The sequence below is a fragment of the Gekko japonicus genome, unplaced genomic scaffold (assembly GCF_001447785.1).
Source record: "Gekko japonicus isolate JY-2015 unplaced genomic scaffold, Gekko_japonicus_V1.1 scaffold158, whole genome shotgun sequence".
NCBI classification, from domain to species: domain Eukaryota; kingdom Metazoa; phylum Chordata; class Lepidosauria; order Squamata; family Gekkonidae; genus Gekko; species Gekko japonicus.
In genome coordinates this window covers 305,036-319,744 of record NW_015170279.1, presented here as the reverse complement: position 1 = coordinate 319,744, position 14,709 = coordinate 305,036, and the positions used below count along the sequence as shown (strand labels likewise).

Genomic DNA, 14,709 nt, shown 5'->3' with positions numbered 1-14,709 from the left:
AGGCAATGGCAAAACCACCTCTGTTGGTCTTTTGCCTTGAAAGCCCCACAGGGTTGCAATATGTCGATTGTGAATTGACGGCACTTCCCACCACCAGTAGAGTCAAAAATTTGCTTTCTGAAGGAAGCTCCTTAGTATGGGTCATAGAAAGGCTTGGTAAAGTTCTGTACATCTCTTTGTTATAGCAGGATGCACATTTACGGTATGGAGCTGCGGTGGCTCACGTGGTTAAGACGCTGAACTGCAGGCTGTGGAAGGTCGGTAGTTCAGCAGTTCGAGACCCGAGTGAGCTCCTGTCTCTAGTTCCAGCTCCTGCCAACCTAGCAGTTTGAAAGCAAGAAACTGCAAGTAGATAAATAGGTACCCCTTCAGTGGGAAGGTAACAGCGTTCCGTGCGCCTTGGTGTTTAGTCATGCTGGCCACATGACCACGGAAACGTCTTCGGACAGCGCTGGCTCTTCGGCTTTGAAACAGAGATGAGCACCGCAACCCTAGAGTCAGACTCGACTGGCTTTCGAGCAAGGGAACCTTTACCTTTACCTTTTACATTTACGGTAAAGAGAAGTTCTCTTGTCTGGAGCAGTGCTCTGCTGCAGATGCTTTTTGTAGACTTACTTTTGTGCTTGTCCAGTGTGTGTGTGTGTGTGTGTAGGTGGGTATCCCCTCTCCCCTGCCTTTTTCTGTGCATACCTTGTTTCAATGGAAAGATGTTTCTTTGAACATGCGTACCTTGGGCAAGCTGTACTTGGCCTCCAACCTGGGGATTCCAGAAGGCAACAGAAGATGCTGAAGAACAGCTGGCAGTTCCTCCCAGCTGTTTGCCAGCTGGCAAAACCTTTTGTGGGACTTTATGTGCGAGTCAAGTTGGGCAGCAGACGGGTTATTTGTACAGCTTCTGGGAGGGTGAAAAAAAAATCCAATCCTGATCCTACGGGATTTAGTTCATTCTGGTGTTGATATCTATAACCGCAGGTGTGGAATTCTGCACTTCAAGAAAGTACTCTGCAATCAGAATTTCCTCTGTGGTGCTACTCTTGAAATAAATGTGTGCTCATTTACTAGTTTTCTTGTTTTGTTTATTTATTTTTATTTAATTACATTTTTGAATTGCCTAATCCCCACGATTGTGGGACTCTAGGCGATGTACAAATTTACAGCAGTAAAATCCATAAAAAACATTATCAAAACATATAAATCACTAATGAAAGTCAAGTGGTGAAATTTTGTGGTTCCCTCCCATATTTCCAGCCTGTGGGTGCTTCATGGGTATGGGGGGGGGGGGAAGTGCAGGATAAAAATATGACGGGTAAATAAATTCCATAAATAGATAAATTCCATAAATAAATAAAATCCCCACTGAAGCACCACTGAAGACAGAAATAAATTATTTTAGAAAGGTGTGAGCAGAGTATCTCTCCCCCTCTTCTCCTTCTCTTTTAGGGAATCAGGAAATCTTTGTGGAAACTGCGCTGAAGATGGGACGTTTAGCCAGTATGCACATGAGGCCTCTTCCCCTCGGATCTGCGATTCCTCTGGCTACTGGACTCCAGAGGAAGCAGTAGGTAAAGTTCCCTGTCATCAATGGGAGAGTTCTTGTGGATTCCAGTTTCCTTTTTTTTAAAAAAAAAAGAAATGCATCTAATGCTGCATGGAGCTGCGGTGGCTCAAGTGGTTAAGACGCTGAACTGCAGGCTGTGGAAGGTCAGTAGTTCAGCAGTTTGAGACCCGGGTGCCGCATGACGGAGTGAGCTCCCGTCTCTAGTTCCAGCTCCTGCCAACCTAGCAGTTCGAAAGCAAGAAATTGCAAGTAGATAAATAGGTGCCACTTTGGTGGGAAGGTAACAGCGTTCCGTACGCCTTAGTGTTTAGTCATGCCGGCCACATGACCACGGAAACGTCTTCGGACAGCGCTGGCTCTTCGGCTTTGAAACGGAGATGAGCACCGCAACCCTAGAGTCGGACTCGACTGGCTTTCGAGCAAGGGAACCTTTACCCTTTAATGCTGCATAGGAGAGTGAAGTCCTTTTGGGCTCCCGTGCACAGACTGCTAAAGCCAGAGCGCTTGCATTTAAAAACTGGCTATAGGTGAGCTTACACATCATCATTATCACAGAACAGTCTCACCATGGGGAAAAGAAATCCTTGTAGTTCTTTGGTAATTATGAACTGTTATTTGTGCGTCGTCTGTATGATGAAAAAAATGAAGGAAAGAATGCCTTGGAGGCAGAAAAGGGAGGTAGGAATATAAGCTGACTATTGAAAATCAAGATGTGCTTTTTTTGATGCCAAGGAATTTAATAATGCAAGTTGGTATGAAACACACACACACATAAACACACAAAAGCTCATGCCCTGCCTCAAATTTTGTTGGTCTTTGAGGTGCTACTGGACTTCCTTTCTTCTACTGCTACAGACGGCTGCCCGTCTGGACATAAACACACACACACACACTCAAGCTGAATTGATTATAGTTGGTTTGAGTGGTGGGAGGAATGAAAAAAATAGGAGCTTTTGCCTAAGGACACTTACAGTCTGATTCTATATGGGGCGGGGCATGGCTCAGTGGCAGAGCATCTGCTTGGCATGCAGAAGATCCCAGGTTCAATCCCCGGCATCTCCAGTTAAGGGCTGGGTACTAGGTGAAGTGAAAGAACTCCAACTGGAACCCTGGAGAGCAGGGGTCATTTCCTGCAGGAGCGCAGAGGAGCGGCACTCCGGCAGTAAAGAGCCCAGGGGGTGGGCACATGCAACAAGCCCCACCCCATGCTCCCAGCAGCCCTCAGTCAGAGCAAGAAGCAGCCAGGTAAGTTGCAGAGCCCCACCCCCAGCCCAAAACAGTCCAGTGGCACCTTTAAGACCAAGTTTTATTCACGTACAAGCTCTCCCTCCTCTGCGAGGACAGATCTGCACGTCCCCCCCCCAAAAGCTAGCAATCCAAAACAGTCCAGTGGAGCCTGAGCAGTGGGTGTTGCCTTCTGACACACTTCCGGTGATGTCAGGGGGTGTGGCATAGGCAAATAAGTTACGCTAATGAGTTATGCTAATGAGCTCCTGCACCTCTTTTTATACGAAATGACCCCTGCTGGAGAGCTGCTGCCAGTCTGAGTAGACAACACTGACCTCGATGGACCAAGGGTGTGGAAGACAGCTTGTTGTGTGTTCATGTGTATATGCAGTCACTCCAGCGAAATGTCATTAATATAATAAGATATTAATATCATTAATATAATAAGATTGCCCTGTCAGTGAGTACCATGACTGAAGTGATATTTGGACCAATGACTTCCTGCTCACACTCTTAGACAAAAATGTTCTCCGAAGCCCTAGATTGGAAAGATAATGTGTGTGTGTTGGGGCTTGGTTCACATACAGGATAGAATTAGTACCTTACATGCTCTTTGGGCTCTAAAGGTAAACGCATGGCTAATACACACACAAGTCTTGAGTCTTTGTCTCCGTAGCATCCTTTTGGACAGATGCAGTCATTCACTACTGTTGAGAAGAATGTTCTGTGGTCAGTGATTTTCTGCCTTGACAGTTAACACAAATTGTTCCAAACAGCTGCTGAAAATGGTAGGACTTGCCTCAACTTTTCCCACACAGACTTCTTCTTGTGTTGCTACAGATTCTGTTTCATCCTGAAATGATCTCAGTAAATATGGGTGATGTCGCAGCGCTGAGAAGCCAATAAGATTTGGTTGTGTGGTGTTATCGCTGCAAGGAGATTAAGCCCATTAGAGTGAGAGGGGTAATGCTTCCAGTTCTAGCTGATGAGTGATACTTCTAAGGATGGAACAGCTCCTGAGCTAGGATTCTGGGTTTGAAAATTCCTGAAGATTTGAGGCAGGATTTGGGGAGTGCAGAGGGGTTTTTTTTGGGGGGGGGGAGGGGAAAGCTCAGTGAGGAGGCAATATTATCGTAGAATGCCTTTTTGTAGCCTCTGAAGTTGCCATTTACTCTAGGGGAACTGATCTCTGTAGCTGGAGATCAGTTGTAATTCTGGGAGAACTCCAAGTCCCACCAGGAGGTGTATAACTCTATTCTCTGCTATTTTGCCGGTAACAGTATTCTCTATTGTGGTCATAGACCAGCAAAGCCCTTTTGCCATAATTCCTGAACAGTCGTAGAAAGGGGCTCTCCTTTTCCATTCTGTCAAAGCTACACCAGGGTGGTGTAGTGGCTAAGAGCGGCGGACTCTAAGAACCCGGTTTGGTTCCCCACTCCTTCATAGGCCGCCGGCTGGGTGACCTTGAGCCATTTCTCTCTCTCAGAACTCTCTCAGTCCCACCCACCTCACAAGGTGCCTGTTGTGGGGCGATGAAGGGAATGTGATTGCAAGCCACTTTGAGGCTCCTTCAGGTAGAGGAAAGTGGGATATGAAAACCTACTCTTCTTCTTCTTTTCTTCTTCTTTGTGGAGTCTGTCCCTTTCCATATGTTTAATATCCTCGTGACTGTCCCTGCTGATCAAAAAAGGATCCTTGTGTTCCGTTGCCTCTGCAGGGCCCCCGGATGTGGACCAGCCCTGTGAACCCAGCCTGCAGGCCTGGAGCCCTGAGTTCAACCTCTTCAACGTGAGCATGACCACCCCCTGCCCTCAGCCACTTGGATGCATTTTGGAGCTGCGTTTCCTGCATCCCGTCTATCCAGACTCTCTAATGGTGTGGACCACCTACTTCTCTACGGACTCCCCTAGGGCACTGTCGGACATTGAGATCCTGACGGAGCAGGGAGACTCTGTGCGCCTGGGGCCCATGGATACCTATTGTGACATTCCTCTCACGATCAAACTCAGCCGCAACAAGAAGGTGTCCGGGGTGAAGATCTACACGTTCGACGAGCAGATGGAGATCGATGCCGCCCTCCTGGTTTCCACGCCCCAGAGCCCGCTTTGTTCCAACTGCAAACCGGTGAGGTACAGAGTTCTTAGGGACCCGCCGTTTCGGGATGGCTCCCCAGCGATGGTGACGCAGCCGGGCCGAAAGTTTATCGACACGTGAGTGAAGGGATTGGTACTTGGGAGGAATGCTAGTTTCATGATTGGGAAGGGGTTGCAGGACACCGGTCCCCTTAAGAATACTGCAGCTAGGATTCGCCAATTCAGGACTGGGAAATCTCTAGAGATGTGTGTGTGTGTGGGGGGGGTAAGAGCCTGGGCCGTGCAGAGTTTGGGGAGTGGAGGGGCCTCTGCAAGGTAGATACCATAGAGTTCACCCTCCAAAGCTGCCATTTTCTCCAGGGGAACTGATCTTGGTCATCTGGAGATCAGTTGTAGTTCTGGGAGACCTACAGGCCCCACCTGAAGGTTGGCAACCCTAATTTGCCACCTGCCCACACAATTACTGGCTGTGACCAGGGTTCCCGCTAAGCTGAGTTCGTGTGAGCTAGCTCACAGTTTTTTAGCCTCCGGCTCATACATTTTTGTCTTAGCTCAGGAAGGAGGGCTCCAGAGCAGATTAATTCATGCAGCAGCCAAATCGCTTGCTCACAACTTTAATGCCAGTAGCTCACAAAGTAGAATTTTTGCTCACAAGACTCCACAGCTTAGAGGGAACATTGTGACCCTGCATAGGTGAAGTTGTGGTGGCTGTTCCTGTTTCCAGGCTGCTTTTGTGGTTTGCAGTAGCGCTCATCTGAAAGGGCATGAGAATCTGGGCTGTGGCCCGTTTCCTAAATTCTTGAGTTGTAAAATTGAAAGCTGCTTTTCTTGCCCAGAAGGAGGACATCCTGACGTGGTAGCGTGACGTGTGCAAAGGCTTTTCTCTTCCACAGGGTGGGGTTGTCATCTTAGTTTTGCCTGGCTTCCCTCCACCCCCGGAGAAAAGATAGTGCTATATCCCTGGTTCTTAGAGTTCTGTGCCGTAAAGGTTTTCTGGAGGAAAGGTTAACAAAATAGGTGACTTCCCCTTCTATGAATCATCCCCGTCTGATTTAATTAGCTAGCATTTGTGGATTGCTTTATTTTTTAAGGGCCGCGGTGGCTCAGGGGTTAAGCTGCTGAGCTTGCAGACTGGAAGGTCTGTAGTTCGGCAGTTTGAGACTGGAAGATCTGTAGTTTGACAGTTCGAGACCCTAGTGCCGCGGGACGGCGTGAGCTCCTGTCTCTGGCCCCAGCTCATGCCAACCTAGCAGTTTGAAAGCAAAACATTGCAAGTAGATAAATAGGTGGGAAGGTAACAACATTCCATGTGCCTCAGCGTTTAGTCATGCCAGCCACATGACCACGGAAATGTCTTCAGACAGCGCTGGCTCTTTGGCTTGGAAACAGAGATGAGCACTGCCCCCTAGAGTCAGACACGACTAACATTCGAGCAAGGGAAACCTTTACTTTAAGCTATCTCAGACAGTTCTCATAATGGAAGTAAGTAGTGAGGTCTCACAAGAATCAATATTGGGGCCGGTACTATTTATTCATAAATGATCTGGAACTAGGGTTGAGTAATCTAGTGGCCAAGTTTGCAGATGACACCAAATTATTCAGGATGGTGAAAACCAAGGCTGACTGGGAAGAGCTCCAAGAGGACCTCCACAAACTGGGTGAGTGGGCGACACTGTGGTAAATGAAGCTCAGAGTTGGTAAGTGTCAGGTGATGCAAACTGGGACAAAAAAAATCCAACTTCAAGTACAGGCTACTGGGGTCTGAATTCGCTGCGAATTAGAGGAAAAAAGATCTTAGGGTCATAGTGGTTAGCTCAATGAAAGTGTCAACCCAGTGTGCTGCAGTGGTGAAAAAGGCAAACTCAGTATTTGGGTTTATTAGGAAAGGGGTTGACTATAAAATGGCTGAAATTATAATGCCCCTGTATAGCTCTATGGTGCGGCCTCATTTGGAATACTGCATACAGTTCTGGTCAAGAAGGAGGTCACAGAGCTGGAGAAATTACAGAAGAGGGCAACCAAGGTGATTAGGGGGTTTGGAGCACATTCCCTGTGAGGAAAGGCTGAAGAGTCCGGGACTTTTCAGTTTAGAAAAGAGATTCCTTGGGGGGGGGGGCATGATAGAGCTTTATAAAATTATGCATGGGGTAGAGAGACTCACAAAGAGAACTTTTTCTCCCCCTCTCAAAATATTAGAACTTGAGGACATCCAATGAAGCTGATGGGCAGTAGATTCAGGACTAACAAAAGGAAATACTCTTTTTACACAGAGAGTGATTAAAATGTGGAATTCACTGCCAGAGGGTGTAGTGATAGTCACAGGAATAAATGGCTTTAACGGGGGATTAGATAGATTCATGGAGAATAGGTCTGTCAATGGCTTCTAGCCATGGTGACTGAGGGGAACCTCCATGTTCAGGGGCACTAAACCTCTGAATCCCACAGCCAGGAAGCAGCATCAGGGGGAGATCTCGATCTCTGTGCCCTGTTGTTGTCCCTCCAGAGGAACTGGTTGGCCACTGTGTGAGACAGGATGCTGGACTGTATGGACCACTAGTCTGATCCAGCAGGGCTCCTTTTATGTTCTTACTATAACCACAATTTCAGATTTTTATTCAACTGTTTGCCAGTTTGATTTCAAGGAACAGGAAGTACTCTGTCAGTGATTCCAGAGGTCTAAATTTTGTGGGCAAGAAGCATGAAAGCTTTCAAATTTTTCATCAGGAAGAATGGAAAAACAGCGTATTCAAGTGCAGACAAAATCAGTTACAGATACAGATATTTTGAGTAACTGTGGAAGGATGGTAGACTCAGAGGTCATTTCAGGGGGGAACGCGGGGGATCGCAGTTCCCCCGGGTGAGGTATGGGGGGCGGGGCACACGATGAAGCCCCGCCCCCTGCTTCCGGCCACCCCGCTTCCAGCCCTCATTCAGGCAGGAGAAGAGGGAGGGTAAGTTGCTTCCTCCCCGCCTCTCCCCACCCCTGGCTGCCTGGGGCCAGGGAGGGCCTTGGCGGGGCTTCCTTGCACTCCCACCGTACTTGCAGGTCCACCGCTAGGCCCCTGATGTCAGGTGGTGTGGCATATGCTAATGAGTTATGCTAATGAGTTCCCCTAGCTCTTTTTCTACGAAATGACCCCTGAGTAGACTGATTGTGATGGTTACATATCAAACATGTTTATACCTTGAACAGGAAAGAGTTATAGACTAACTCCAGAATCCAGTTTCTCTACTGGAGGCAGTGGATTTGGTTGTTCCACAAGGTAATGATTTTTAATGTTGGAGAAAGCAGAGGAAAGAGGGAGAATACCAAAGATGCTATAACACTCTTTAATAACAGTGAGCCAAAATGATCAGTGAATGCATGTTTGTTAGGGGATTGAGAAATATACAAATAAACCACATACACAGATTGCTTTGGTGGCTGTGGCTCAGGGGAAAAGCCTCTGCTTTGCATGCAGACGGTCTCGGGTTCAATCCCTGGCAGATCCAGTGAAAAGGATCAGGTAGTAGATGATGGGAACGACACTCTGGAGAGCCGCTGCCAGTCTGAGTAGACAATACTGACCTTAATGGACCGATGGGCTGATTCAGTAGAAGGCAGCTTCATGTGTCCAGATACACAGACTGCGGTACTGTCCACTGACTTTTCCTCCAATTGGAGCAATACTTTTGGGAGCGTCCACCAATGCTCCCTCTAAGCTGTGGAGTCTTGTGAGCAAAAATTCTACTTTGTGAGCTACGGGCATTAAAGCTGTGAGCGAGCCATTTGGCTACTGCATAAATCAGTTTGCTCTGGAGCCCTCCTTCCTGAGCTAAGACAAAAATGTGTGAGACAGAGGCTAAAAACTGAGCTGGCTCACACTAACTCAGCTTAGAGGGAACACTGGCGTCCACACAGCATCATCCTCAGGCTCTCCACTTTCAAGGTTTTCTCTGTCCTCAGCATACTTTGTGTCAGCCCTGATTTGCTATAATCTTTTTCTGAAAGAACACAGTCCAGGTGCGTGAGCATGCCATCTGGAGTGGAAGGTGGACGTTTCCAAAGGTGCCACCCACACTGGTGTAACATCCGTTCCATTTGTCCCTTGCAGCCGCCATTTTCCTGCCATGCTCCCAGAGGGCTTTTTTCCATTTTTTTTCTCAAGCCGGTAGTTGATACAGCACTTATATATAACCAATTGCCTATGGCTATCATTGATACATGATTTTGCAACATGGGAAGAGATGGCAAAACAGCTGTTGCTGCATGGGTGTTTGATTTTCTTGTACTTTTACAGGGAAGTTACGGCGGGCCAACTGTATCGGTACCAGGTGCAAGCTGTGGCGGGGGCAGCCGTAGGAGAAGCCTCCCCTCCTCTGCTCCACATCCACGGCTCTCCTTATTGTGGAGATGGAAAAGTAAGCATGTGAGTACTATGATCTGAGCAGACCCTTTTAAGTCTTATATTGAATGAGCCAGCAATCTAGATCTGCCGCGTTAGCCTGCTCCAGCTCTCTGTTAAAGTATCTGAGTACCATATGGAGCTGCGGTGACTCAAGTGGTTAAGACGCTGAACTGCAGGCTGTGGAAGGTCAGTAGTTCAGCAGTTCGAGACCCGAGTGTGCCGCATGATGGCGTGAGCTCCCATCTCTAGTTCCAGCTCCTGCCAACCTAGCAGTTCGAAAGCAAGACATTGCAAGTAGATAAACAGGTACCACTTCAGTGGGAAGGTAACAGCGTTCTGTGCGTCTTGGTGTTTAGTCATGCCGGCCACATGACCACGGAAACGTCTTCGGACAGCGCTGGCTCTTCGGCTTTGAAACGGAGATGAGCACCGCAACCGTAGAGTCGGATTCGACTGGCTTTCAAGCAAGGGAACCTTTACCTTTACCATATGGCATTATTATGGTTGTGTCAAACCTGACTCTTTATTTCTGCCAAGTTGTCTGCCTCTGGGTTTCAGACCTCAGTGTCGTGGATGTCCTTAGATCCAGGTGGGCAGTTGTGTTGGTCTGAAGCAGTAGAACAAAGTTTGAGTCCAGTGGCACCTTTAAGACCAACAGAGTTTTATTCAAGAGATGAGCTTTTGCATGCAGGCACACTTCCTCAGATACATGGAAATGGAAGGTACCAGTTATCCCTTTTTGGCCCTTGCATCTGTTAAAACATCTTCATTATGTTGTATGCTGATTTGCTGTTCAGCCTCTACCGATACGTATGGACTGGTAACTAACAATGTATCTGAGGAAGTGGGTGTGTGCGCAAGAAAGCTCATACCTTGAATAAAACTTTGTTGGATGTCCTTGTTTTCGGGAACTGCTGCTGTCAAATCAGAGATCCGTCTCAGTGTGTATCCAGGTGCGAATGTGTTACGTTACTTTCAGAGGGATGGGCACTGAGACATTCTTAGACCCTCTGGCTTGCTTGCCTAACAGTTTGCAAAGCCAGTTGCCAATAGTTGTTCCCTATAGAGAAAGTAAATAGGATTCTAAAAATCACAAAGAAGGTGGGTAGAGGATGAGGAGCAGTGATATAGTACCTGAGTCTGAAAAAGAGCCTGCTGGATCACTGTGGCATCCCTGTATGTTATTAATATTTATTATGACACATTATACAATCTGTGTAATAGTACTATTTGGTATTTATATAATACTTCAGACTCTTCGTATACTTTTTCTTGCAGCGCAATCCGGTGCAGAGTTATACCCTTCTAAGTCCATTGAAATCAGTGGGCTTAGAAGGATGTAACTCTACTTAGTATGGCTTGGTTAGTGTGTTATCCTAAGTAGGTATATGCAGAAATAAGTCCAGTATTATTTGTTAGGGAAAGTGTCCTTAGGATCAGTGAAGGTGAAGTACTTATTCACCCAAAGAGTGATTAACACTTGGAATTCACTGCCACAGGAAGTGGTGGCGGCTACAAGCGTGGACGGCTTCAAAAGGGAATTGGATAAGCATATGGAGCAGAGATCCATCAGTGGCTATTAGCCACAAGGTATAGATAGGGGTTCTGGGGCAATGTGATGCTCTGTCTTCTTGGTGCTTGGGGTGTGTGTCAACAGTGGGAGGGCTTCTAATGTCCTGGCCCCACTGGTGGACCTCCTGATGGCACTGGTATTTCTGGCCACTGTGTGACACAGAGTGTTGGACACGATGGGCCTTTGGCCTGATCCAACATTGGCGTCTCTTATGTTCTTATGTTCTTATGAAGCCAGATAGAGCAGGGGTGTCAAACATAAGTCCCAGGGGCGGGAACTGGCCCGCCTAGGGCTCTTATGCGGCCCGCGAGCAACTAGTGCAAGGGAGGGAACAGGAGACTGTTCAGGGGGGAGTGGGCAGAGCCACTCTGCAGCTTCAGCAAGGCGGAACAACCTCGTCTGCAGCAGTCAGGCAGCATGGAAGCATCTGCCCAGTGCTGCACCGCTGGCTCTCCAGTCCGCCCATATGGGTTTTCCTTTGCAACCCCCTTCCCAGCCCTTGGGGCCTTGCAGTGAGGATACAACAACTCGGAGCTTACCAGGTGCTGTCCTTTATACAGTTTATATCTCTGGTACCTGGCATTATGTTTTATGACACACATTGCCCGGCCCAACAAAGTGACATTTATGTCAGATCTGGCCCTCATAGCAAAAGAGTTCAACACCTCTGAGACAGAGCATTTAAAGAGCAGGGATTGTGCACCCTTCACCAGTTCTGTAAACACCATTTTCCAAGTTGCATGGCGGATGTACATACTAGTTGAATGTACCAGTTAGTTGGACTCGGTGTACCAGCTAGTTGAATGCTGGTGCAGCTATCATTCTTGCTCCATTCATCATGTTTTGGGCAGGCGTTTTTAAAGCAATTTTTTGGTGGCATGTATATTGTTTTTATGCTTTATCCTTCGTTTTACTGAAAGCAGCAACAGTGAAACACAAGCATCTTAAAACAGCTGCAAACTTCTCTAAGGAGTGTGTGTGTGTGTGTGTGTGTGCTGGGGTCCTTTGGGTGTGATGACCCAAAGGAACATGATTTCTGGGGCAGTGTGGGGATCGAAGCCCAAGTTTCAGAAATATCTGGGAGAGCCAAACGATCTTCATTATTGCACTTAACCAGCTCCCTTCCTGATACTGCAAAAACCGAGAAAGCCCCAGGTCAGAGGTCATTTCGGGGGGATCGCGGGGGATCGCAGTTCCCCTGGGTGAGGTACGGGGGGCGGGGCACATGACGAAGCCCCGCCCCCCACTTCCGGCCGCCCCGCTTCCAGCCCTCATTCAGCCAGGAGGAGGCAGGAGAAGAGGGAGGGTAAGTTGCTTCCTTCCTCCCTGTCTCTCCCCACCCCTGCCTGCCTGGGGCCAGGGAGGGCCTTTGCGGGGCTTCCTTGCACTCCCGCCGGCCTTGCAGGTCCACCGCCGGGCCCCTCATGGGGCTCGGCAGTGGAGCTGCAAGACCAGGGGCCGGCCGGGTCCATTGGGGGCGGGGTGTGTGGCCTTATGACACACTTCCGGTGATGTCAGGGGATGTGGCCTTATGACACACTTCCGGTGATGGCAGGGGGTGTGGTATATGCTAATGAGTTATGCTAATGAGTTCCCCTAGCTCTTTTTCTACGAAACGACCCCAGCCCCAGGTTATATGCCCGCCTGGACAGTCATGCCCTCTGACTTGGAATCTCATCATCCTAGTTCCAAACAAAACCCCCCTAGTTCTCGAGTCATGACCCAAGTCATGACCCAAGCCTGTGATCTGAAATCCTCGGTGCGTGAGGGCTTGCTGTGTCTGCTAGAAATAACAAACACACAAGCCCACAGGCACTTGCAGAAACGCACTCATCTTTATCGTTACTCAGGCTTTACGTGTTTATGGTGTTGGCCTCTGGTTGTAGGAGATGACTGGTCAAGACTTTGCTTATGTGCTTTGCAAAACTCAGTCGTTGAGTGGGAGGCTTGTAGGTATATGGATCTGACAGTTAACTTTGGTTCATCTCTTGTGAAAGCAGTTTTCACTGCTTAAGGGGAAAAATACATAAAATCACAAGTTTTCAAAGCCAGGAAAATATATTCAGCAATATTGTAATGCTTGTTTCTGCACTAGGTTATACTTGATTTTACTTTCCCCATATGAATGGTAGAACGATCCTTGATACAGAAGCACAACATGAACCTCCCCCCCCCCCCAATAAGGGCTGGTTCAACTTTGGTGATGTAATGTGTGACAGAATTGGGAAACTGATGAGCCAAAGTTGTAATGGGGGTGGGGGAAGCAGAGGAGGAAGGTGCTGAGCAGTCAGGTTAGAACAGATAAAAGTAAGTACTTCTTCACCCGAAGAGTCATTAACACATGGAATTCACTGCCACAGGAGGTGGCGGCGGCTACAAGCATGGACAGCTTCAAGGGGGAATTAGATAAGCATATGGAGCAGAGGTCCATCGTTGGCTATTAGCCACAAGGTATAGATAGGAACTCTCAGGCTGGGGCAAAGGATGCTCTGTATTCTTGGTGCTTGGGGGGGGTCAATAGTGGGAGGGCTTCTAGTGTCCTGGCCCCACTGGTGGACCTCCTGATGGCACTTGGTATTTTTGGCCGCTGTGTGACAGTGTTGGACTAGATGGACCATTGGCCTGGTCCAACATTGGCTTCTCTTATGTTCTTATGTAAGGGTTTTGCCTCTTCAGGTTTATGTTTGATTGCTTTGGATGTTCAGCTTTCATTTTTGAAAGCGGTTTTCTAGCCCTTTTCCTCACGAAGATCTCAAGGAAGATTCTCTGGTATTATGTTATCCAGTTCACTAACCTAAAATGAACGTATCGGCTCCTGCCTTCTAGTACTTGTAGCCGATAAGTGAAAAGGTATTTGGATGACTGACAGCTATTAATTTAATTTTCTCATTTTGAAATTATTTGGTACATAATTGACTTTCATTTAATTAAATACAGCTAAACCTTGCAAATATGTTAGATAAGGGATTTTTATTTTTAAAAAGTATCAACAATTATAGAATCCACATAGTCCATTTTGGAGATACAAACACAATTCAGGTAGCTTATTTCCAACTGAAATAACTGACCTGCAGTTAACGGAATTGTGCAGGCTATGTATTTTGACATTTGCTGTTTTCATATTAGTAACTCACAATTCTTCTGCAGGGTACCTTACTAAACGTTCTGCTTGCGGATTGTCTCGAAAACTGATTTTTTCCCTTCCCCATTTCCCCCGCCGCTCTCAAGACTGATTCATTTATGCTTCCCTTTTGCTGTGAAGTGTGAAGGAGAGACCTGAAGTGAGCAATTATGGTTTCCTAAAGCATGTCCTCCATGCCTTCAGAGCATCAGTTTTGGGCAGACTTGGCACAAACAAATGGAAGCTTGCTGTGATGTCTGAAACATGGTCAATAGAGATGCGAAGCACTTTGAATACCCCCGAAGTGCTATGTCAGTGTTCTTCTCTTAGGAGCCTTGGAGAAGAGTGTGATGATGGAGACCAACTAAATGGGGACGGTTGCTCTAGAACCTGTAAAAAAGAACGAGGATTCCACTGTGTTGGTGAGTCCACAAAGGCCAAGGTGCTCTTTTATTAAATTGAAAATACAAAAATATTCTGGTGGGTTATTTTGCGCGAATGTTTCAGCAGTACTGGCGTGGGGAGGGAGGATCTTGTTCTTTGCTATAATGACCAACTTCTGTACTTCTGTAAATGGCTGTGATCTAGGTGTCCGTGTACATTTTGCATCATCCATTTTCATGCAGTCTTCTGAGGGCCATATTGGCAAGAGGCAAGGGGAGGTAAATATGGAGGAAATTTGGGCCTGAGCTCAGCTCTGGAGCCTGTTAGTTCTTCCACAGATACCCCACCTCTGAATCAAAGTGTTA

General features: G+C 47.4%; 1 protein-coding gene across 1 annotated transcript in view; it reads left to right on the top strand.

Moving 5' to 3' along the window:
* Positions 1 to 14,709, top strand: part of PAPPA2 (pappalysin 2) — a 185,015-nt gene that overhangs the window by 75,735 nt on the left and 94,571 nt on the right. The window contains exons 7-10 of the mRNA XM_015417742.1: positions 1,441 to 1,562; positions 4,503 to 4,995; positions 9,159 to 9,287; positions 14,291 to 14,382. Coding sequence (XP_015273228.1) covers positions 1,441 to 1,562; positions 4,503 to 4,995; positions 9,159 to 9,287; positions 14,291 to 14,382 — 836 coding nt within the window. The remainder of the gene's footprint in view (positions 1 to 1,440; positions 1,563 to 4,502; positions 4,996 to 9,158; positions 9,288 to 14,290; positions 14,383 to 14,709) is intronic.